Here is a 25,568-nt window from a genome sequence, read left to right on the forward strand (position 1 = left end):
TAGAAATTGTAAGCTGGTCTTAGACAACCACATACATGTCTATAATTTCGACCAAGTAATATATATTTTTGTTTTTTAATTTACAAGAAATAAATAACAACATTGTGTCATATATTAAGATCAAGGGAACAAATAATCTGTTAAGTTTATATATCATGCATCATAACCATAAATTTTCCATCACGAACAATTAAATAATATTATCGTTAATCAACAAATTGTTAATTCAAATGGAATTAGGCTTAGTTCTTAAATCTTGTAAATGAGAAAAATATGATTAAAAGAAAAAAAAAATTACTAAAAAGTTATCAATAGAATATTTTGACAGAAATTAATTATCAACAAAATAAGAAAATACTTAGCCCTAATAACATAATAAATACAAAAAATCAAATTATCGATACCTGAATTAGCTATATATGCGCCAACTTAAGGGAAGTATTGGCATGCATGGAGCTACAATGGAGAATTTCATGGAGATATGACAGATACTACATTATGTTTTGACTTGTTACTTTCCCTGTTATGTTGCCTATTTCTTTGTATCGTAGTTATTAGTTTTAACATATAGTTCTCTAGACATATTGTACAAATAATTAACCCCTTGTATTCAATAATAATACATGAGAAATACAATTTTTACAAAAACAAATTGTATTATAAACCATTAAGGGAGATTCATAGTTCATCTTATATTCTTTATAATCACCTTAATTAGGATTTTTTATTTTATTTTCTAAGAGAACCCTAGCTAAGGTATATTTATAAGCTTTGATCTTCCAAATTACGAGACCAATCTTCAATTTAGGAAATAATCACGGGATAAGATTCTATTTTTTTTATTGATATAGTTTTGAGAAAATAAATGAAATGAGATGTGTAGCATATAATGAATATCATTTATTTTTCCAAAAACATGATAATGGAAGAAATATAGAGCCGTATAGAGTATCATTTTCCCATTTTTGTGTGTGGAAATATTGAGGAGAACCCCAACAACAAACTAGAAACCGAGAAAGTGCGATAGAAATTACATACTCCAAAACAACGTCAGATCTTGATAGACAAATGTATTTATTGATGTTATCTTTTTCCCATTAAAAGTTAGTCATTCTTTCCCAAAATGTGTATAGATAATCTTATATTAACAAAGAAACGTTGTAATTATACACTTAATTAATAGTAATATATTTTGGTAGACTACACTTGGTAAAAAAAATTAATCTTGGGAAAGTTTTTTGTTAAAATTTTCGTAATTATTTTTTTACCCTAACACTAATTTTATTTTTATTTAATTTCCTATTTTGAATTGACTGAAGAGAAAATTTGGTTTGTTAATTAAAAACATACGTTGAAGAAACCTCTGATTCTCATGTAGGTTCTTGATCTGTGGGAAGATGATGCTACAACGGGGTGAAGTTGTCGTTGCCAAAGATTTGCAGGAACAATGCAGCAAGAAAGCGATTCAGAGAAATATTCAAGCCAACGGATTTTGTCGCCTTGTTTTTTGTTGTTGTTGTTATTAATAATTTAGCATACTATCATTTCACAAATGTATATAACTCTGCTTGCACACCTTTACCAATTTTACATATTCGGGCTTATTTGCAAAAAATAATATCTTTTCAACTGTAATGAGAGCTTAATTAGACTTCATAGCTGCAAGTTTTCTTTCAACCATATAGACTGCCAGGGTTAATATTTACTTAGTTAAGATGAGTATAAAATAACAGAAGTCAGGATGGCATGCATTCACCACAGTGAAAAGGACAAAAGGGTTAAACATACATATATATATATATATATATGTATGTATATATATACATTTAAAAATTCATTAAAAAAAAAGGCATTAAAGTGCATGTTTGGAAATTACAGATGTGATTTTTCACATTAAAGTGAACGCTATTAGTTTTAGCTTTTACATTTTTCAAGTCATGAACCTGATTTTTTCGGGAGTAAAAAGTGTTTCCAAACACGCTTTAAGAAGGTTCCAGGTAAATAATTTCAGCTTGTCCTGAGGCTCTCCTAAACCGCAACAGTTCTTTCATCAGTTCTAATCCAACGTTTGCAACAGGCTTCACAGTCATCCTTTCTAGCACAGGAGAGTGTAGAAGTAGAAAGTTGATAAAATCTAACTCGGGTTTGATACCAGATATGCCATCTATCTTCACATATCGCAGTTGCATGACCGGACAAGAAAAGTAGACATCTTCCCAACAATAGGTGTGTGTTAACAGAACCGTCTGCTCCTCGGGTCGAGCCTACATGCAATCACAATTCACAATTGCAACAATCTTAAGACTAGATCAAGAGCTTAAAGAAACTACACAAATGCACAATACTAATCTAATTTGGAAATTCTAGAGAGAAAAAAACAGTATATGCAACAGCAAAACAGTAAGCAAAAACAAGTCATACTAAACTTATAATGAGTACTCACCAATATTTCTAGTTCTTGTAGATTAGGTGAGCTTCTTAAGAGGCAAAGAGAAGCTGAAATTTCCTTCAAATCATTGAAGTTAATTCGTATGGAAAGATAACTTAGATCAATGCATGGTCTTGGAAGCTTTATTGGCACAACCCCCACTGCCAAATACTGGAGCAGAACCAAGAAACAGAAAATGGCTCTAATCAGCATATAATCTATTTAAAACATGAATACGAATAAAAGCATGCACATAAGTGTGGTTTGTTTGTGGGACAAAACACCAGTATTAGGGCATTCCTAGTTTAATTCAACATTCGAATGATCAAGAAATTGACATATTATTCACAGAAACTAGAAGAATTACTTAGGCAAAGTGAAGCTATGGGCATCATACCTTTAAAAAATAGCTTTGAACCTCTAGCCTTTGCACGTGTGGCAGATGAACAAAAAATTTGAGCAAATTGCTAGAGCCTCCATGCAATCTACTTTGATTGATTTCAAAGTTCAAATACAAACCAATGGATACCACAGCTAATTGGAAAGTGTTCTCAAAGCTAATATCCTCAAATTTACCTCCAATGTCAAAAAACAGGAGATTCGGTGCATCAATATTCAGATTAGTGAAGCCATCAAAGTTCATCAATGTCAACCGTTCAAGCAAAGGGCAGCTGGATATCAAGTTTTCAAAAACATCCTGAGCCAAGGTAACATGTTGCAGATCAAGACTCTTCAAGTTCTTGAAGCCTTGAAATGTTGACGGAGGTTTAAGCCAACAATTAAATAATTCTAAATGAGTCAAACTTTGACAAGAAAATAAACAAGAGTGGATCTTATAACGTTGCCCTTTCCAGATTTCCAGCACAAACTCTTTGATAGACTTTCTGCATAGATGAAGAGTCCAACGATCGATATCAGTCACACCAATGAGATCACGATGGGAGAGCTTGAACTTGTTGATTGGCCCAGAATGGAGTAGCAGTACGTGATCTATAATCCTCAAAAGCTTGTTCTTGATAATCATATGGTCCTGAGAAGCCACCGAGACGCAATGGGTATCGAACACAAGAATCGGTAGTGTGGCCCATTTGTACCTCCATTTGCTAGATAAAACACTTGTTCTCACTGCTTCCCTAATTGACAAATGTGACAGAACTTGGTCTATCACGTGCCCCGGTAAGCAACTGATTCTGTCTGGCTCCACATCAGTTAGGCAAGGAGACCGGGGTTGCTCTCTCCGCTATATTCAAATTCAAACACAGAACACATGAATCAGACTAAAAACTAGGTTCCCACTTACCATATATGTATATATTCAGGTCCACCGACAACCTTAAAACAAAAGCTAAAATTTGGCACCAGTTATATGCTAATGTAACTAAATTAAACAAAATAGAGCATGATAATTGTTCACTTGTTCTCAATTTTGTTCACCTTAGAGAACATACTCAAGAACTCGAGAAACCCTAGTAGGCTCTCCTACGTGTGACATGGCATGACCAAAGGCGGTCACGCCTATTTATCGAATGTGCATTCTATAAACTACTGTATCCGGCCCAGGGTCCACCCGTCCTCAATCAGACGATCCATAATCTAATTTGGGTCTAGTTATATTCTAATGTAACTACATTAAACAAAAACCGCATGACAATTATTAACACTTTTCAAATTCAAATAACAAAACGACCCAATTACAAGCAGGAAGCATATTTTCTTGAAGAATGCCTAAAGAAGCAAAGTAATCACACTCAAAACACATCTAAGTCAGCCAAATGGCTGAGAAAGATTCAATTACATATTTACGCGCAATGAGGATTAGAAATTCAGAAGACACTCAGAAGAAGTTACCATGTCAAGCTATCAAGTAATTCCAGGCAAACGCAAATAATCTCCAGAAAGTGATTGCTACAACAAAACAACAACAAAAAGAAAACTTGAATTTAATAATCAGAGTACCAATTAATAACCAAATGGTGAAAAAGAGGATTGAGAAATGTGGCAGAATTGGACTGATTGAGAAGTACTCACAGTGAAACCTAAGTGAACAAGATTCCCAACAACGTCGTCACGCAAAAAACTGGGATCGTATAGACTATAGAGACAAGGGTTAGATCCGATGGTATCTTCGAGTGAGTGAGTGAGTGAATTGAATTTGAGATTATTAAGGATATGCTGCAACAGGATTCAAACTTTTTGAGACCTAATTGGAGTTGGTGGAGATGAAGAGTTTTCAAAAGTCCAGGCCCATTTTAACTTTTTCTTTTTTGTTGTTGATACATAGGCCCAGTGGGACTATTGAGTCATTTGATCGCTTTTATCTGTTTGTTTTTTATGTGTAAATTGTAGTTCTTAACCTTTTGTTCAGCATCGGCTTAAAAGCACTTTTTATTCGGCATAAAAAGGACTAATTTGTTTAACTTTATTTTTTAAATAAAGAAAATGGTTTTATTATTTTTTTTTATGTTTGTCTAAATTTTTTTATTTAAAATAAGTATTTTTTATTTTTCTTAAGAAATTAATCATATTTATTTTTTAACATAGCGCTTATATAAAAAATTATTTTTTAATTACATTTTTTAAGTTTAAATAAATTGAAGTAATATGATTATTTATAACTATTATAAAAATTAATAACACTATTTTTTGCATTTTTTATAGATATTTTTATCCTCAATTATTATAATTATTATAACATTTTATTTAAACTTTTATATCTTTCAAAATAAATTACACCTAATTATATATATAGATAGATATAGAGTGCTTTTTTGGACTAGTTGATTAATAGTGCCAAAATGATAGACTAAATTTTATATCTTTCAAAATAAATTACACCTAATTTTATTTTTCTTTCTCTAAATTTCGACCAACTAATGAAAAAACTCTCACCTGATTTGAAGGATGTCTTTTCTTTAAGTTGAAATTTCTCAATTTATGTTGTTTTATAGAAAGAATATATATGAAAATAATCAGTGTATTTAGGAAATAAATATTATACACATATTTATTTTAATTATTGTCATCTTCTTTCTCTCTCTAATCAGTATTTTAATATTTGTAAATTACGAAATATATATTATACATATAGTTATTTAATTGCATCAATTAAAATTACGGTGATTAAAAGAATGAAAATTTTCCATAAAAAAATAATTAATATTATTTTATTATATTTTATAAAATAAATGATAAATTTGGTTTAATATAAAAATATTTTATTTCACTGTCGATTGTCGATACATGTATCATGTTTTCTAATTTCAATCACATTCTTATGGGGAACATGGAAAACATTAGTAGTTCTGTAAAAAAAAAAAAAAACGGAAAACATTAGTAATAAGTAAAAAAAAAAAAAAAGATTTGCTGGTAGTGAATTTTTTTTGCCGATGATTTTTGTCAAAGTTTCTCTCAATTGTATATTTTTTTCATTCATAAATACTTAAAATCAATGACATGTTGGGTTTTAGTAGTAGTAGTAGTAGTTTTTTTTTGTTTTTTTACAGAAGTAGTTGTATTAGTTTTGAATATAGCCTTTGAAATTTTTCATTTCAAGCCTAAATACTAAATACTATACAAAATCCCATCGAACTTTGATATTTTATACCTCGTTTTCTACACTCATTTAATATTTCTTTGTCTCGTTACATTTAATTATTATTTTCTCTTTTAAAGTATTCTTAAGGGTACCAATTTCCTATAAAAAAAAAATCGATAGTTGGTAAATGCAGTAGATTATCATGAATTAATCTGCTGATTGCTTTTTATATTGACTTTTGCTGGTTCATGCATAGGATATGAGTTTATCTTAAAATTAAAAGAATAGAGTAGAGAAAATACACGTGTTAGTTAAGCAGAGTTACTTGACGTGAATTGCATGGCTTTCGTGGATAGTGTTTGGCTAGTCCAATGGTTTTTTTCAACTTTGTTTTAACTTCCCTCTATCCTTTGTCAATTGTCATTTCTCAAAGAGACCCGACCTAACTCGTGAGAAAAATATGACGGAACATACCTTTTACGTGTGGTCCAAATAATAACAAGTCAATAATTTTAAAATCCTTTCATCTCCCTCTATCTCTTAAAAAGTGACTGTCATACCCCATTTTTGACCCGTTTCTAATTCTTTTTTTCTTTTTTTTCTCGTCTTTTAAGCCAGAAGTTTTCGTCGTTTCAGACGAAATTTCAGCAGGGAGATATTTTAAAATACCTCATCTTTGTTTCGAAGACGACCGTTTTTATTTATTTATTTATTTATTTTTTATTTTTTATTTTTTTATTTTATTTTATTTTATTATTATTATTACTATTATTTATCATTTTCTTCCTTTTTTCCTTTTATTAAGTGTTTTTATTATTTTCGTTTTCATTAATATCATTATTAGTATCTTCTTTTTATTACTTTTATTTTATTTTATTTTTATTTTTATTTTGCTGTTTTATATTTTGTTTTTTTCCTTTCCTTTTTTCTTTTTTCTTTTCGGTTTTTTTTTTGGTCCAGGCCCAGAGGGGCGCCTCGTTTTTTCACCCTAATTCTGCCCTTTAAATACTGCATTAATTACTGTGCGTGTCAGAGGAGTGAATACGGACAGTCAGAGTGCCGGAACAGCCAAGCCACCACTAGCCACCACTCAGCGCCACCCTCCTCCTCCGTGAACCACCAACACAAAAAAAAAAACCAAAATCATCTTGCTCATACTGTTCACTTCCTTCTCTAGAAATCAAAACATTAGAACAGAAACCCCCGCAAACACGGTAACCCACTCACTCACGCGGCCTAAAGCATACTCAATCACACACCCACCGACCACCACCATCGGCCAAGCCTACATCAGATCCGCCACCCAACACCACCAACCACAAGCACTGCGTCAAACACCCAACACCACCAACCACAAGCACTGCGTCAAACACCCAACACCACCAACCACAAGCACTGCGTCAAACACCCACACCCACACAACCCAAGCCGTAACCGATTTTACTCTGAAGCTTAAACGATAACATAAGGACAAAGGTAGTTCACTTTTTTTTCTAAGATTCAAGGCTAGATCTAGGCTTTATCGGTATTGGTTTTTTTCAAAAAAAATAACTGTGGATTTGAGAACTAGGGAAAAAAGGAATTCAAAACATGTAGTTTTTTTTAAAAAAAAAAAAAAAAGAGGAGGAGATTCTTTTTCCGACGCGGCGGCGCCGCCACCCATGGCCAGCCAGCCACTGCGCCGGTAAACAACTTCCGGCGGTGTGTTTTAGAGAGAGAAGAGAGCTCTTGAGTGTTTTTTTTCAGAGAGAGAAAGAGGTTAGATTTATGTTATTTTTGTGTTTATTTTCTAATTTATACTGCTGCCATGACCAAGACTATGGTGCACGCGGATCTCTGTGTCCCCATGGACCATCAGGGTTGAACCGTTAGATCCTAGATCTAACGGCCAATGTTATCCCCTGTTTTGATCAGATGCGTCTCACCTCTTGGTTTTTACTTTGTTCTTCTTCTCTTGTGACGTTTGATTAAGATCTAATGGCTAAGACTGTATCTCCCCATGATCAAATCTGGACGCTTCGATCAATCTGACGATTCAGATTTGATCCGTTAAGCCCACATTTTTATTTTGAGCCCATTTCTTTTTTTTCTGTTTCTTCTAGTATTTTACTTTCTGCACTTCCCTGTTACTTCTGCACCCCCCTCTTCTTCTCTATTCTTTTTTTTTTATTGCACTTTTTTTTATGCATCATATTTACTTTATGCCCTTGCATTTTTTATTTTCTTTATTCATTTTCCAGCACCATATCTATTTTACGTCTTGCATTTTATTTTCCAGTATCATATTTATTTTTTTGTCTTGCATTTTTTTATTTTATTTTGTTTATTTTTATTTTATGCATCATATTTACTTTATGTCTTGCATTTTTTTTATTATTTATTTTTAGCATCATGTTTATTTTATGTCTTGCATTTTTATTTTCTTTTTTTATTTCCAGCATTATATTTATTTTTATGTCTTGCATTTTATTTTCTTATTTTATGCACCATATGTATTTATTGTTTTGTATTTCATGCATTTTTTATTATTTCTTCTAGCATATTTATTTTAATGCATTTGCAATTTTTTTTATTGCCAATTAGAATGTATCTAGGTCCAATGTAAATAAAAATAAAAATGAGAATCTGCACCGACACTCACATTTATTTTTTATGTTTTCTGCCGAGGACGATAATGTAATTTGAGTCGTATCCGAGGAAAAGGACCCTCACTTGATCCAACGTCATTTTAAGGGATCCGGCGCGTTTAGACTTATCTCCGCATAACTAAAAAAAAAAAAGAAAAAAAAAAAAAAGAAAGTCAAAAACCAAAAACTTTCCATAATCAAAATTTCAAAAAAAAAAAGGGGTCAATCTTTATCCTTTCTTTCTTAATCAAATCTTTAATCAATCTTTAATCAATCAAACTTTTTTTTCAATTTAAAATCAATCGAACTCACTTCTTTTATTTCTTCTATGCCTTTTCGGCCTCTTATCTTTCTTAAACTCTTCCTTTTTCGAACTTTAAAATCAATCAAAACCAATCACTCGACTTTCTACCCCGAACTACATGATTTTGATCCCATTCGGGTATGTAGGCAAAAGACTTTGTCTTTCCAAATCAATAAAAATAACAAAAACATTTCTTCTCCTTTCTTTCAAACCTATCTCTTTAATCTTTTCACACTTGAGCATTTATTTCCAAGCAAATAATTAATTTAGCATAAAGATAAAATAAGCAAGAGGTTCCTATAGAGTACTATAGACGTTTAGGGTGCTAGTACCTTCCCTTTGCATAACCAACCCCCGGACCTTTGATCTCTTAAAAACTAGGGTTTTTCGAGCTTTCTCCTTTTCTTCGGAAAAATAAAAGATCGGTGGTGATCTTAAAATTGCGAGTCAGCGCTAATCAATAGCTTGATATCCAAAAATCACCGCGACAGTGACTCTTCATTCAAAATCGCTTTTGTGTCTGAAAATTCCTGTTTTCCATTTTTGCCAATCAGTAACTCAATATGGGAAACCAACTTAGCAAAAGGTATGTTCCATCATATTTATGAATGAAATTAGTTTGATTAATATTACCTTTTCTCTTTCTTTTATCAATATTCTCACCATGTCCATTTTTTTCTTCTACAATTTGCAGAAGAAAGTCAAGGTCGAAGACAAGGCCAATGGGTTTCATTCATAACCAAGCTCACATAGGGATAAGAACTGTGGGCGTAGAAAAAGCTTGTAACTTCTCCACTAATTCAGATCTTTGCATTCCTAGTTACTTGGAATATGAATGGCCAGGTACACCCAATGACTTAAAAACACATAATGGTTTCATTTAATTAATTCCTCTTTGTGAGAACTAAGAAACTCTCACTTTAATTTTGCCATGTTCATATATATCTATGTAAGTTCTTTGCTGTGAATTATATTAGAATACGTGTGAAGATTTAGCTGAAATGGTTGGTAGTTCGATCTTCTAGCTGTTGGCTTGCAAGAGGCTCCTCCATGTCCACGAAACAAAGTTGCAACTCTGCTTTCAGCAGCTCTTGATGAAAGTCATACGTAAGAAATCGGCCACACCTTTTGTTTTCATTCTTTCTGTTTCGGTTTGTTTTGCTTTAATCCTAAGATTGAAAATACAGTAAAATGCATAAGTTTCAAACTTTATCCAGTTTCGGTACCTATATCTGTTGTCAAGAGATCATATACTATATTGTAATTAAGTACAGCCACTCTTATTTTATGTAGTGACGATAATATTATTGATAATGTATAGGCCAGGCCTGACAGTAGTAGAATCATAAAATATAAGCAGCTCATGCCTCAACCTTAATTAGCTACAGACTTCAATCAAGCATTACTCAATATCTTTATCTCATGACAATATCTTGAAAAATAAATACGTGTTATTAACCGAGTGCCTTAAAATTATCAAAAAGTTTTTTAAAAAAAGTTATTTAATGAAAAATACTATAACATAAATTATTGATTATGGGTCAACACACCTTTCTTTTGGCTTCCAAGATCAATAGAATTGAATATACAGAACAAATAGTCATGCTTGGGTAAGTCCCGAGAAAAAAAATTAGGTCATGGCTTATGTATATTTTGGCCATATCACTATTCATGAAATCTCCAACAAAACATATATACCAAAATTGAACATGGTCTTTTTTATTCATTTGTTATTAAGTTGACAGCAACGAGTTTCCACCAAAAAAAAGAAAGTTGAGTTTAAATATGACATTAATTTTCAACAATTAAATTATACTGTGGACATATAATTGGATCATGTGCTTATTACTAGATCAAAAGACACTATACATAAGTGGGGATAAGCTTTTTTTTTTTTAATTCTAAGTTGAGTTAAATATAAATATGAATGTCTAAGATGTTATATATATAGATTAGAGCTTTTCTTGGTGATCTTTATTAGGAATATCAAGCAATTTATTATTGGACCATTATTGAATCATCTATAGATTTTAAGTATTGTAAACCTCGTGTTTGAAACGCCAAGTTCTTGTCATGAAAAGGATGGGTTAACTTTTGGAGTTAAATTATATTCAAACTTCAGTATTGTTTAAACTATTTAATTATAAAACATTTTTTTCCTGTTGTGTCTGTGAACTTATTGGAAATTTTCTCTATTTTTCCTTCATTCTTTCTGAAATGAAGCCTGATAGGTAAAGTTATCATGCAATCTTTGCAGGTGAATCTGTTTGGGCCAAAGGATGCAGGACCGTTCATTAATGGTGAGATCAATTTACATCAAAGTTTTTCTTGTGTGGTTAATAGTATTAGTTGCAATTGCAATCCCCCCACTAAATAATGTGATGATTTTCATTTCAATTGTCAAAATTGAAGATAGACAAATAATTGGAAGAAAGAAAGGAACTGTAGCAATCCGCATTAACTACAAGGGCTTTCGAATGGTGTTCATCTCGTGCCACCTCTCTGGAACTAATTATGTACGTTAAGATTCTCTTTGTTACGTACATAGGTAATATAATAAATTAATTAAGGATCTTGTTATGACTTCTCTGGCCGAATGGGCTCAAGGAATTTTAATAGTAGACAAGTGTTAAGATTACTCGTTAAAGAATTAAGAATATTTTTTTTAGATATAAAAAAAGCATTTTTTTAAATGTATTTTTTAATGAGTTACACGTTAAAATAATTTTCTTTCTTAACTATTAGAGGACTGGTGAGCAACATTTTAATAATATATTCTTTTTAATTACTTAAACAACGGCTAAATGTTTTCTCTTTCATTAAATAAACCATTTTACTTTTTTCTTTTATACTTCATTAACAAGTGTTAAATAGCGTAGTAGCAGGACGTGCCATCAATTACGTTAACTAATTTTCAGTGTATAATATAGTAAGTTCAGTTGAAAATCATTGTACTTCATTATTTGACTCTATATTTTTAGCATTTCAAATTTTTACTTAGGCTTCATACGTTTTCTGAGATAAAAAACGAGAAAAATAAATAATAAAATATAAGATTCACATTTTTATCCTTTATTTTATTTTATTTTTTTTATTTTCATTCTATCCAACGAAACTTTAATCAATAGACTTTTTTTTGTTACTATAAATTAATGAGATAGCTATAATTAAGTCTTCCTTATAGTAATTATGTAATTAACTAGTTTTCTTTTAATTTGCAGCTCATGCTCGCAAAGTGGAAGAGAGAAATTCACAATGCAAGCATATATCACACTTCTTCTTTTCTAAGTTCTGGAACCCATATTTTAGACCATCCCATATTACTATTTGGTTAGGAGATCTTAACTACAGGCTTCAAGGGATTGATACATATCCTGCTAGAAGTTTGATAGAGCAAGACCTTCACCCGGTTAGTTCACCAATATCATCCTCTCTCCATTCAATTCAACCCTTCATATATAGTTTTCAACTTAATTTGAATATTCTCACACGTAATTAATTCCTTATTTGGCTATTTCTGCGGTTGCATAGCAAAGGCCAACTCTTACAAGAAGCAGGTCGAGGACAAATTTTCAACGGTTTTTGTGAGGGAACATTGACTTTCAAGCCAACTTATAAGTACAACAAAGGAAGTAGCAACTATGATACAAGTCACAAGGTGAGTAACACTTTTCAATTCCACATCAATACGCCATGCATGGTTAGATTTTGTGTGATTTATTATCCGGACAATATATATTTTAATCATATATACTATAGCTTATATGCTACGTAATTATACAATATTAATATGTAGCATTATGATTCAGAAGAAGAAAAAACATATAGCATTACACGAAGTAACGTTAGTTACAGATAAAATGAAGTAAAGTAAAAATTGACAAAAAAGGGGAAACATATTCATAAAGCACTGATTGTTCTAATTAAGTATATACTTTCGTGTGACATTAACAAATATGATTTTCTTTTTTTTATAAGTTGATTGCGTATACATGCATGATGTATAAGTTTCTTTTTTTTAATACATTGTATGTATTTATACGTACGTTCTACATACATGTGTAATTCAAAACAATGTTGTGTGTAATCCCTTGCGGTACCTGTATTTTGTTTTGTTGCATGTACGAGTGCCAGCACCGACAGACCGTATATTGTTCAGAACTGAAGACGAAAATAACATGGAAGCAACCCTACATTCGTATGAGTCGATGGATGAAATCTACGGTTCTGATCATAAACCAGTGAACAAATATAGCTAATTATTCTTTTTTTTAATCTACAAGAAATTAATGTATTAGTGACAAATATTGTTTTTCTGTCACTGATATTATTAATCTTACAAAAAATTTTAGTGACGAGTGTAAAGTGTTTCGTGATTAATAATGTTATTTTTTTTGTGTAATACGGGTGTCTATTATTTTAACATTCATTTGTAAATTAGATTAATTAACTAATATATAATTAGTCGACAACAAAATACATATATATATAATAATAATAATAAAGAAGAAGAAAAAACTCGAAAAGTGAGAATTTGTAAGTTTCTGGATTTTGTTTTGAAATTGGCCGTATATGGACACATAAGTCTTCTGGTGGGTTTATTGTGCATTGACTGCTTCGCAATTGTTCTGATTGGTTGAGCGATTTACCTTGGATTAGTTCCAACTAAAGCCACCAATGTTGAAAGCTGACCTATAATAGCCGACAATTTTTTTTATTTGATTTTTTTTCTTTTGGAAATTTTAAACATATGAGAATTAACCTTTTTATGCCCTTAATGTTTTAGTCTTAAAGGATCTCTAGTGTGTTCTTCAAATAAATGTACCATTACTAATTTTCGTTAAAAAAAAAAGTGAGAAATTTAGTTTCTTTTGTCCAATTCAATTTGAGTGTTATAAATAAATAAAAAAATATTAAGAAAATTTATTTTCTTTAAGTTCACCTAACTTATATTGGATGATTGGTGTCTCAATGTGGGTAGTGAATACCAAGGGTCCAACAGAATCATCCTTAACTGTGGGGATAAAAATAAGTCTTATCTATACTCTCCTCTCCACCCAATAATAATATATTACATAATTAAAAGTTATCGAACCGATCTTTTAAAAATGTAGACTATCAATTAAAAGATAATTTTTTTCCTACAAATATTATTCTATTCACATAATTAAAAATTGAACTTTCAGCATATACTTAAACGACTCAAGTTATTGATAACGTGTGTCATACCTTATTTGTTCTTATTTATACATTACAACTAAGGTTTTTTTTATTTTTATAAATAGGTTTTGATGAATACTTTTTTTAAAGTCTATTAAATTAAAAAACTTTTGTAACAATACATATTATCATGTTAATTCTCCTACTTTTTTCCTAAAATAAGTATTGAATACATTTTATATTTCAAAATATTAAATGTATTTTTTTACTACTTGGGGTTCTATATATAATATATATAAAAAACAATTATCTAATTTATAAGTAATTAATATAAGTGTTTTCGATGCATAATACATTTATATTTTTATAGTGTCAATGCATGACATTAAATTCTCACTCTCTCTCTATATAGCTTAGGTCAGATTGATATATGCTCTTTAATTTGTATCATTGTTTCGCTTAATCAAGTTTTATTTTTGTTTAAGTGACCTTGACAGCATTAGTAACTCTGTTTTGTAATTTTTTTTTCGAATTCAAATGTAACAAGGTTTCTAATTGGGCTTAAGGGTGTTTATTGAAGGCCCAAATGTGATAAACTCAATTTTGGACTTAATTAGGCTCAAGGAACTAGAAATAGCTTGTGTCTTGTTGTTTGTAATCAGTTTTGACATAATTAAAATTGAGCTTTAGAATTTTCTCATCATTATGAATTTGAATCTTTTGATTCTTATAATTTTTTTTAAGCGAATCATCTTTAACTTATGAAACGATCTTCGTTTATGCCATCATCTTTCATTTCTATCCTTTCCATTTATATCTTCTTCTTTTTTTTTTATCTTTTTGGTTCCATTTATTTGAATTTTGATGTTGAAATTGAAATCCTAGAAGAAGTATGTATTAGATAAAGAAATGACTTATTTTACAACGTTCAAGATAGTGAAAAAGACAAAATATTAGATGCAAAGAGAGTGTTCAAAATATGGTGTGGGCTAATCCATAAATGCTCCAACCCTATCCCCTTAAAATAATTTAATGAGTGGGTTAGGGCTAAAAAATGTCCTATAATTTTAATGGGTTGAGTAAAAAAATATGAATGAATTGTGTATGGAAAACACCTATATTAATTAAATGCATTGCATATATTGAGTTGGGACATTTGGTATTTTCTTTTGTTTTAGACCCATGTTAGGATCAACAAATACTTAATTTTGTTCCATTTTTTAAAAGTTGTTGTCAAAATTTAATGATGTTGGTCAGATTGATCTAATATGATAAACCTGACAAAATGAAACGTAAAGACAAAAAAAAATCTTATAAAATGACTAAAATTCATAATTTTTTAGGCATAAGGACTAAAGTGTAAAACTTTTAGATAGATGATTAGATTGTAAAATTGATGCATGTAAAGATCATTTTTGTGTGTTATAAGTATGAAATATTCATCAATTTTGAGTTTTGTCTATGATTAGTATATTTGTTCATGAATATTGATTGGATTAATAATGAGGTGGAAAATGAATTTAAGTATGGGCTGATTATTGATTAAATAAGTATTGTCATTAAGAACAATTCATTATTTTTTGTCAAAATGTGTTAAAAGACGGGTTAATAATGCGGCCCATAATTTAGCTAGAATATCAATTTATTTTCTTCATGCTTTCACCTTTGCTGAAATACTTCCTTGTGTTCATCATGTAATTGAAATAGAAATGATTTGATTTTCTTGTTAAACAAAATATTTAATAGTGAATCAAATTAGCCATCTTTAATTTAGTAACATTGGATTTCACATAATAACTTAAATCAGAGATCTTATTAAAAAATCTAAGCTGAATTTTACTCAAACCAACCTAACATTTATGTAGCAAATAATTAATTAAATCAATTGATTTGAAATAGTAGTAAACTTTGTTGGTTTTATAGTTTCTAGATGCTTGTCCCCGCCCCCATGGTTCCATCACATGACAAGTAATCCCCGCATTGGCATATATCCCGTCTTACAGCAAAAGTATGTCAACCATATGTGTTTAATATAAAATTAATTAATTAATTAACTAATTAAAGGCAAGAAAATAAAACTCTTTTCCCTCTTCTCCTCGCTTTCTTTCTTTGTTTCGTAATAATAAAGAAACTTTTGTGTTTGTTTGGCTTTGTGCTTTTTTTCACCTTTGGGGTCTCCTTGAGAAGAAGCAGAAGAAGCAGGAGGAGGAGGAGGAGGAGGAGGAGGAGGAGGAGAAGGAGGAACCCACCAACCCACCTCGTAATTCTTTCCATTTTCCTTGATCCTTCCTTCCTCCTCGTAATTTCTCTTCACTTCCCTCTCTCTAAAACCTCTGCAATTTGTCAATGATCTTGAGTCCTCGCTTTCCCATTCGTTTTTGAATTATTCCTCTTTTCCGTACTCTCCTCTTTGGTCTTTACCTTAACACGCGCACACACACACACACACGAAAAAAAAAAATACAAAACAAAATTGTTGTAGTAGTTTTGTACCTTGTGAATTACTATTAGATCACGCACTTCGCACCAAAAACCACACCTATTTCCTTCAATTTAGCCTCGATTCTTCCGCCCTTTGTTCAAAGGTGAGCCCAAACTCGTCATTCAAGGTTCTGCAGCATCCAATTGATATATATATGTAGCTTTGGTTTTATTTTATTTCTAATTTACTCTTGTTTTGCAATAAGTGCAGGAGAATATTCTATTTATTTATTTATTTATTTTCTTCTTCTGAGTATGAAGTTATAGCGAATTTGAGTGAGTGAATGGGTTGGCTCAGCAGAATTTTTAAAGGCTCAGACCATAATAAGCTTTCGGAAGGGCATTACTATAAAGAGGATGCGGGTTATTACTTGCCATCCACTTCGGGGGTAACAAATGTCAGCACTCACTCTCCTTAAACAAACCAATGTTTTTGGAAGTTATTACTGTTTTGTCCTCAACTGTTTTTAACTTGTTTTTGAATTGCAGGATGCTTGGAACCAGAACCAGAACCAGAACGAGAATGAAGATATTGATCGTGCTATTGCGTTGTCTCTGGTGGAAGAGAGTCGGAGAGCAAACAACAATGTAAATGGTGAGAGAATTTTATCTCTTCAAACATTGTTGGGTATTGTTTATACTGAAAAAATTGCGAATTGCATGTGTGCCAATGCATTTGTTTGAAGCTTTATTTAACTGTCAAAGGGACAGCTTGCTATGGACTAATGCTATTTGCAAAGTTATAAATTTGTAATACTTGTGTTGCTGTTTTTCTAGTTATTGATGGTGTTTTTCCATTGCCCCCCTCCCCCGTCTTCATTTCTGTAATTATGAGATTTTGATATGAAATCTGTGGCCAAATCATTTGGTAAATGAAACAACCAATTGATTTCTATTAATGTCTTGCATAAATTTGATTGTAAATGTGGTTGCCAAACTTTTCTCTGTTCATATTGTATGGCAGTTAGATATTTTGCATTATTGGCTTAGTTAGTTAATTGGTAGGTTGACCTTCATTTATATGCTCATCTCTCTTTTTACCATTTACTACTGTGTTTGGAAGTATTAAAAATTAGAGTTATTTTGCATTATGTCCAAGGTAGTAACCATTTTGCTCTTTATTTGCCACGGGAGTTTGTGCTTATGTTTTCTAGAGGTGCTGAAGATTGACTAATTTGCACATTTTTTTGCATCTATCCTTTTTAAATATCTATTACCCCTCCCAAAAGTAATCTTGTCTTGTCTAAATTGAATTTACCTTAGTATCAAATATATTACTGTTTTACATTTTTTTGCTTACATTTTTTGTCTGTTTTATAGACTACAGATCACAATTAGAAGAAGATGAACAACTTGCTAGAGCTATAGAACAAAGTCTAAATTTGGAGTCTCCTCCCAGATATGGAAACGAAAATATGTATCAACCACCAATTCAGTATTTCCCCTTGGGGTCCAGGTATGAGTTGTTGGATGATAACAATGTATGAATTTGGCATCATAATTCAACATTTTTTTTGTTTGACCACTTCAATGGATATGTTAAAAGAATCATCTAAAGTTGTTTATTCACCATTTACCATAGGGTCATAATTCCTGGTTCTATCAATTCTCACCTTGATTTATGTCATATACTGCCACTGCTTGATTGTCTGGAATTATCTATTTTAATCTGTGTTATATCTCTTAGTTGGTGATCAACAGATTTTCCTGGTAATTCCCACTTATTTGTGTTGGTCCTATTGAATTACTTATTAACTGATATTGCTATGACTCAATACAAATAGTTCTGGTAGGAAAGAGTTGATGTAACTGGGTTTGGTAGTAGTCCTATACACATTGATCTTCATCCTTTTTCTCCTCTTCAAATACCTTGTACCAAACATATCATAAAGATACAGTAGTAGAGTGAAGACTGCTGCATTTGAACTGATATAGAGCCAAGTATTAATATATATGCCTAGACTCCAAATTATTATTGTTGGATGAATTAGTAAACAGATACCCATGAGTCCCTATGAATTAAGTTCCACTTGCAAAGAAGAGATATGATTATTTCTGGTTGTATCATATGTCTAGCCATCATGCTCAATGCTCATAAAGGGAGAAAACTAAAATCCAATATTTTCCTATTTGTTTTCGATTGTTGGAGATATTATTCTCTTCTTTCAATTTGCTATACCTTTATATTATCAATAATACATGTGATGCACATAATTAAAGTTGTCTAGTTATTTACATAATAGGATTTGTGCTGGCTGCTATACTGAGATTGGTTTTGGACGATATCTAAATTGCTTGAATGCATTCTGGCATCCTGAATGCTTCCGCTGCCGTGCTTGCAACCTACCAATCTCTGATTACGAGGTGCTAACATTACTGGCAACATTGCTTGTTTTCCTGTTTTCATAAATGGTTTTTATTCTGTACTTACACTTTTGTTTTATACATATTATTATTGCAGTTCTCCACATCTGGGAATTACCCTTACCATAAATCATGCTATAAGGAAAGCTACCATCCAAAATGTGATGTCTGCAAGCACTTCGTAAGTATTAACTAGTTTTCGGGAAAATTGCACTTGGTACCCCTTAGATTTTCTTATATGACATGCACACCCATGCTATTTATTACTTGTTACTTGTTACCCTAAAAACAGCCCTTAACTAACATCCCCATCATCTTGTTAACTTATCCACACCATCGCAAAAACCACAACCATGTCCAGCTTCTGCTACTGTGAACCATACCCTGTACCATGACCATCCATCTGCTATATCTGCCAAACGTCGCCTACACACCCTGCAGCAACCACCTCCCTGTGCCCATCACCACCACAAAGCCACCTTCAATCTCAACTAAACAACACCTCTCCTTTCACAGTGAGCACCACCACCTCAATGGCTCATTCCCAACACCTCAGCCACACATTCCACGCTTTGAACCAAAATAGCTGCACAACATTCTCTGAGACAATTTTTCACCATCCTCAACCGTTGTGGCATTGACATTCCTGCCACTAAACTAACCTCACTGGAATTGACCATTCTTTAGTCGATCACCCTCTAGAGTTGCATGAACCACTATCAATGGAACTTTCCACTTCTGAGAAAAATAAGAGAGATGTGACAAACCTTTGCTGTTGGGGTGGAGGAGAATCAGAGAAGAACAAGGGAAAGGGTCTAGGGCTTATATTACTGAAATTTATAGTTCATGTTCTTGGTGACACTTTTGTTCTTACCACAAATGGTCTTGGAAGTAGTATAAAGTGCTACTGGAATCACCTTTTTTTCTCCAAACTTGTGGACATTGTCTGAGTCATTCATGATTTTAATTGTTTTTAACTCTCATGTTAGATTTTAAAAAGACATGCTTGTAAGTTTTCACCTTAACCTGTTGTTGGTTTTTGGTAATATATATTTTTTCACAGATTCCAACAAATCCTGCTGGTCTTATTGAATATAGGGCACATCCATTCTGGATCCAGAAATATTGCCCTACTCATGAACATGATGGTACTCCACGCTGTTGCAGCTGTGAGCGAATGGAGGTCAGTATGGATGGAGTATATTTATCTGATCAAATATTATTTATAGTCTTGCCTAGGGAAAGGTGTATGAACTTGTACAGTGCAAAGTGAATACAATGTAAAATTTTCTCTCCACATGCAGTCACAAGAGGCAGGATATATTGCTCTTAAGGATGGCCGGAAGCTCTGCTTAGAGTGTCTAGATTCTTCTATCATGGATACTAATGAATGCCAACCCCTTCATGCCGATATACAAAGATTTTATGATAGCCTAAATATGAAACTGGACCAGCAAATTCCACTTCTATTGGTTGAAAGACAAGCACTGAATGAAGCAAGAGAGGGAGAGAAGAATGTAAGAGAAAATGCATTTCCATCTGTTTGCAATCAATATAATAACTGATAATTTGATTGTAATGACATTCAGCTGTCTAACGTACTAGGAACTATTTTTTGGTGTTTGGCATTATCTGCACAACTAACATTAAAAGTAAAATAATGCCTTTTGCTATTGATAGCTTAGAGAATGCTATCTCCGATGAAGGTTTTTCTATTCATGATATGTTAACTACATGCGATGTCAAATAATTCAATAAGACATGTACGATATAGAAAATTTAAGAGCAAAGAGGAAACCAAAAAAGCATATTCATATTTGGAGGTCTAATGCTTGCAATAAATAATACCGTCCAAGTCAACATGCTTTCACCTATGGAGCTTCAATTCATTATTAGTTCAAGATTAAATAGTGTTTTCCCATTTTCATATTTGAGTCTTTATCTTGGGCAGGGCCACTATCACATGCCGGAAACCAGAGGACTCTGCCTCTCAGAGGAGCTCAGCACTGTAAGATTTCCTGTTTTATGTTCAGTTTTGATGACACTCCAACATATTTTTTTTTGGTTAGATGATAGCATTTCTTTAGAACCAATAATTAGCAATTTTTGGTACATTGCATTTAAACTTGATCAGTTCTCGAGACGACCTAGACTTGGGACAGCAATGGACATGAGAGCGCAGCCGTACAGACCGACTACACGCTGCGATGTGACCGCAATTCTCGTTTTATATGGTCTTCCAAGGTAACAATTTAGTGATTTTTCTTTTGCAACTTGTGTAACTTGGAGACAAACTCAATGCTTATGAGCAGATAAATAATTTCAAAGACAAGAAAATTTTCCAAGTATGAAAACTACTGTTAACAAAAGATCCATGAAACCAGAAAACGTAATATGCATTTAGTTGGAGAGATCTAGATAATATTATATGTTAGCATAATTTCACTTTTGGTCCCCTTACTATTGCCATTTTGCGAATTTGGTCCACCCCCCCCCCACCCCCCCCAAAAAAAATTCACTAATTTGATCCCCTTACTATTTTAATTGTATAATTTTGGTAAGTTTGTTAACATGACCTCCGATATTTAACAAAAATACTGATATAGCAGTGCAGTAGAGTGTCACATAAGTATGGATGTATTGATGTGACTGGCAAAGTGCAATAAAATATTACGTCAACATTTTGTTATATTGGATGTCAAGTTAACAGATGGACCAAAATTAAACAATAAAAATAATGGGAGGACCAAATTCTCAAAATGAATATAGTAAGGAGACTAAAAGTGCAATTAAGCTGTGTATGTTAGACAAAAGCAGTGTATTTTACACGGGGCTTTTGCTAACACGACTTAATAAAAATGAAAGAGGCTAAAAGCTGCAAATTGTAACATTCTCCCTCCTTGGTTTTCGTAGATTTAGCTTTTGTGAATTCTCTCTCCTACTTAATGTAAAAACCTGTGTGTTCTTTTGGAATTAAAAGAGGGGGTTGATTTAAAAAGTAATATCTGCAGCCGCTAGTGTTGCCTTGTTTATGTTGAATTATATAATAATTTTCTTATGCATGCAAGATTCTCTTTTTTGCATGTTTGCTCAAGTGTCCTGACTTTCAGAATATATCTTCTGAGAGAGAATCCTCCCTCCCCCCATCCCCCACCCCGTTCCTTTCACAACAACTTTGTTTTCATATGTTGATTTCATTTACCCATGAATGTTTTTTTCTTTTCTCAGGTTGCTTACTGGATCAATCCTAGCTCATGAGATGATGCATGCATGGCTGCGGCTTAAAGGTACTATTTTATCATAGGAAATTTATTTCGTTAGAATTCATTTTAGCAGTTGATATTTATGACCTACTGTTAAACCAATGTTAGTTCGTTGGGATTGTCTCTCAAATTTATGCTAACTTGTGAAGGTTATCGGACTCTAAGTCAAGATGTTGAAGAAGGTATCTGTCAGGTTTTGGCTCATATGTGGTTGGAATCTGAACTTTCTTCTGCATCAGGCAGCAACTTTGTATCAGCCTCATCCTCATCTGCATCACATACATCTAGAAAAGGTAAAAGACCTCAGTTTGAGAGGAAGCTTGGGGAGTTCTTCAAGCACCAGATTGAATCAGACATTTCCCCTGTTTATGGAGATGGGTTTAGGGCAGGTCAAAAAGCAGTGCGTAAATATGGTCTACAAAGGACCCTTCACCATATCAGGATGACAGGGACTTTTCCATATTAAGTACAGAGATTCCCCATTTAACAGATTGTTTCTCATTCTTTCTAGATATAAAGCCTGGCCTGTTACTATTAGAGAAACCGAGGCCAAGGTGCTTAGGCATTATAGCTTCGACGAATTGGTGATTTTTTGTACTTGTAATTATTGATACCGTTGCGGATATATTGATTACATTCACATTTTTTTTTAATGTATCACACTGCTACTTTTTGGCATTACCAACTCCCAACCTCTGCTATCTCCAAAAAATAAGAAGGAAAAAAAAAAACATTCCTCACCATATCCAGAGAAGTATTTTTTATTTTTTATTTTTTCATCCCCCCCTCCAGTCAGTTTCTTGTTGACAGGGAACCATTAAGCCTTATTCAGTAAATAAGGAATCAGGTGCCCCCCTTGAAAAATGAATAATGATTGGTAAAAACAGATGCAATACAAGTAACTTCTGTATTAAAGAACCAAACTAAAATTCTAAGTGAAATACGTATAATATATACAAATTAATTGCTAAGGCAATACAAGTGTACATTCCATATCAGTTTAGCCAAAATCGTATCATTTCACCTCTCCATGCTAGGACTGTTGCTGATGCTAGGTGGTATTATTTGCTCCATATAACTTGTATATGTTTTCAATAAGCTAGAGACTACCTCTACCATGGTTGGTCTCTCTGCTGATTCCTGGATCAAGCAGGCTAGACCAAGTTTAACTAGCTGGAGAGCCCATACTTTCTCAATGTTTCCATTGAGGCTCGGATCAATGAACAAACTCTCCTTCTCTTCTTCATCCTCTTTACCAATGAGATTTACTATGAATGCACGAAGCATTACTTCTCTCCCATCTTGTAGGGTAACAGCATCTTTACCCGTGATCAATTCCAACAGCACCACTCCGAAGGCAAAAACATCCATTTTGGTAGTGACCTTCCCTGCCTCCAGATACTCCGGAGCCATATAGCCCCTTGATTTCGCGATGTGTGATGAGGCACAACCGGAAGTTATTTTACTTTCTGATTCTTCAGCAAGAGCAAAGTCTGCTATCTTGGCCCTTAGATCTTTGTTTAGCAGAATGCTTCCACTGTTTATGTTCCTGTGCACATAGCAAGGTTCTGTGAAGTTGTGAAGATACTGAAGACCATTGGCAACATCCAGAGCAATCAGGATCCTCCTTGCCAAACTCTGGTGCTCCGTTGACCCGTTTCTGCTTAGCCATTCTCTCAAAGAGCCATTTTCCATATACTCATAAACAAGATAGGGGCAACCATCGTTTTCACAGTAACCTTGCAGCTTTATCAGGTTGAAATGATTGATCTTTTCCAGCAAATTCACTTCCTTGGATGCATCCCCTCTCATTTTCTTGACAGCCAATATGTTCTTCTCTTTACCGAATACCCCACGATACACAGAACCTTTGATTCTATTCTTTGAACTAAAGTTTTCAGTGGCCTTCTCTATTTCCTCAAACTTGTACACCTTGGAGTGATGTTCAATGATTGCTATCTCACCACGGATATCTTCTGAAGACAACTTCTTTGATTTCTCACCTTGTTCACCTCGCTTAATGAACATTGCTGATCTCTTTCTGAACAGAAAAACCCCATATAAGACGACACAAAGAACCAGCATGGAACCCCCAGTGGTGGCAATAACAGTGTAAAGTTTCCTCTTTGAGTTGCACTTTTTGGAGCTGCAAACAAGAGGTGACACATCTGGTGGATCACTAACAATTCTTGTCATTGAACTCACAGGTTCACTTGGCAAAGGAATCAGAACAGTTGTGAATGGAAAAATAGTTTGTGTTTGTGTGGAAAAACCATTGGCATCAACCACATTACCTGCTGCTACATTGAACCTTGCAGCAATATTTGTAATATTATCACCCCAATTCACTGAGTATGTCAGCAAATACTTGGTGCCGTTTGTGATCTGATGCCATGTTGGACAAGCACATCTGAGTGGCACGTGCAATTCCATGCCGGGATGCAAATCAAGTTCCCCGTATGGATTAGCACGCATAAGCGAATCGCAAGTGGTCAAACCCTGTAAAGTATCATTTGCCACTGTCAAATATGTTGGGGATTGCCCCAATACATAGTTGGTTTCAGCTTGGTAATAGTCCCTTGTTAAGCAAGAACAGTTCAAAGGGACAAGCACTTCTTTCCCAGTTGGGAACACTTTGAGCACATTGACATCATTGATTCTTGCAAGCTCTTCTGGGTTTGATGATGTGAGGTTGGAGATTGTGGCTATGGAATTGAAAGGAGGTTTTGATTTGAAGATGAGGAAGGCCAGGCAGGATTTGTTGAGGCCATTGCAAGTGTAAAGGAAGGAAGGTGAAGCCCCCATTTTGTCATCATTCTTGCAGCTGAATATTGAATTTCCTGTGTAATTCTGCTGTGCTTTGGCATCAAAAGAAACAAGAAACAAGGTTAGTGTGAAGAGAAACACAACATGATGATTCATGGTGAGATTGTGCTCTTGACTAAACAAGACTGAAAAACAAAGTGTGAACATTTGAGTGTTGATGTTTTAAGATGTTTCAGTTTGAGGCATTTGCTAATGTTATTATAAGTAGAATAACGCGTGAAAATTTTGCTTACTAATTCAGTATATTACAGAAAACAATAGGCAATTAATTGCCAATTGCTGCGTGGGACCACAGTTTTGCGTACCTTGATTGCTTTTAGAGATGGATTACATAAACTATGATCATATTTAATTGACCCGGTTTAGGGGTTGCTTCATATTATATTATAATTTATATCATGCGATGATGTAAACTCAGAGATATGAAGAAGAATCTGGAATTTTATTTAATTTAGAGAATGAGAGAATGCATAAAAACATATGGCCACTTGAATGAAGTTTTCAATTGTGTCCTTATATTTTCGTTCTCAACGGTCTAGCCAGGCCAGGGCTGGCACGGTTTATCTTACTAATTAGACCG

At 33.0% G+C, this 25,568-nt stretch overlaps 3 protein-coding genes and 1 long non-coding RNA gene across 5 annotated transcripts; 2 read left to right on the plus strand and 2 right to left on the minus strand.

The window, feature by feature from the left end:
- Positions 1 to 1,776: 1,776 nt before the first annotated feature.
- On the minus strand, positions 1,777 to 4,835 carry LOC100782183 (F-box/FBD/LRR-repeat protein At1g13570). The gene is made up of 5 exons (XM_003550313.5): positions 4,457 to 4,835; positions 4,277 to 4,333; positions 2,826 to 3,668; positions 2,444 to 2,599; positions 1,777 to 2,264 (listed from the first exon to the last, which is right to left on the minus strand). The coding sequence occupies exons 2-5, from the start codon at positions 4,277 to 4,279 to the stop codon at positions 1,983 to 1,985; spliced, it is 1,284 nt and encodes a 427-aa protein (XP_003550361.1). The 5' UTR covers positions 4,280 to 4,333; positions 4,457 to 4,835; the 3' UTR covers positions 1,777 to 1,982.
- Positions 4,836 to 9,383: 4,548 nt separating this feature from the next.
- On the plus strand, positions 9,384 to 13,296 carry LOC100805690 (uncharacterized). Its single transcript, XR_005889440.1, has 7 exons — positions 9,384 to 9,480; positions 9,589 to 9,737; positions 9,872 to 10,001; positions 11,152 to 11,194; positions 11,307 to 11,410; positions 12,116 to 12,303; positions 12,426 to 13,296. It is a non-coding gene; the product is annotated as an uncharacterized lncRNA (long non-coding RNA).
- A 2,884-nt stretch (positions 13,297 to 16,180) lies between these two features.
- Positions 16,181 to 22,815, plus strand: LOC100783253 (protein DA1). Of its 2 annotated transcripts, XM_003550315.5 has the most exons (12): positions 16,181 to 16,639; positions 16,797 to 16,933; positions 17,025 to 17,130; positions 17,856 to 17,991; positions 18,779 to 18,899; positions 18,997 to 19,080; positions 19,963 to 20,082; positions 20,204 to 20,416; positions 20,851 to 20,907; positions 21,034 to 21,143; positions 22,128 to 22,186; positions 22,312 to 22,815. In XM_003550315.5, the coding sequence occupies exons 2-12, from the start codon at positions 16,820 to 16,822 to the stop codon at positions 22,626 to 22,628; spliced, it is 1,437 nt and encodes a 478-aa protein (XP_003550363.1). In that variant the 5' UTR covers positions 16,181 to 16,639; positions 16,797 to 16,819; the 3' UTR covers positions 22,629 to 22,815. The 2 variants fall into 2 exon arrangements, with proteins under 2 accessions (XP_003550363.1, XP_006601308.1); XM_006601245.4 differs by lacking the exon at positions 16,181 to 16,639 and having other exon boundaries at positions 16,747 to 16,933.
- Positions 22,816 to 22,941: 126 nt separating this feature from the next.
- LOC100806221 (lysM domain receptor-like kinase 4) lies at positions 22,942 to 25,183 on the minus strand. Its single transcript, XM_003549371.5, has one exon. It carries the CDS (start codon positions 25,133 to 25,135, stop codon positions 23,183 to 23,185), a length of 1,953 nt encoding a protein of 650 aa, XP_003549419.4. The 5' UTR covers positions 25,136 to 25,183; the 3' UTR covers positions 22,942 to 23,182.
- Between the last annotated feature and the right edge of the window lie 385 nt (positions 25,184 to 25,568).

Source organism: Glycine max, chromosome 17 (genome assembly GCF_000004515.6).
Source record: "Glycine max cultivar Williams 82 chromosome 17, Glycine_max_v4.0, whole genome shotgun sequence".
NCBI classification, from domain to species: Eukaryota; Viridiplantae; Streptophyta; class Magnoliopsida; order Fabales; family Fabaceae; genus Glycine; species Glycine max.

Bases quoted from the DNA above. Each gene is read 5' to 3' on its own strand.
- LOC100782183 (XM_003550313.5), bottom strand. The intron at 2,600-2,825 runs GTATGATGCCCA...GTTCTGCTCCAG, and splicing joins TTCAAAGCTATTTTTTAAAG to TATTTGGCAGTGGGGGTTGT. The intron at 2,265-2,443 runs GTGAGTACTCAT...GATTGCATGTAG, and splicing joins TACAAGAACTAGAAATATTG to GCTCGACCCGAGGAGCAGAC.
- LOC100806221 (XM_003549371.5), bottom strand. From the start codon at position 25,135: ATGTTCACACTTTGTTTTTCAGTCTTGTTTAGTCAAGAGCACAATCTC.
- LOC100783253 (XM_003550315.5), top strand. From the start codon at position 16,820: ATGGGTTGGCTCAGCAGAATTTTTAAAGGCTCAGACCATAATAAGCTT. The intron at 18,900-18,996 runs GTGCTAACATTA...TTATTATTGCAG, and splicing joins TACCAATCTCTGATTACGAG to TTCTCCACATCTGGGAATTA. The intron at 20,417-20,850 runs GTAAGAGAAAAT...TATCTTGGGCAG, and splicing joins CAAGAGAGGGAGAGAAGAAT to GGCCACTATCACATGCCGGA.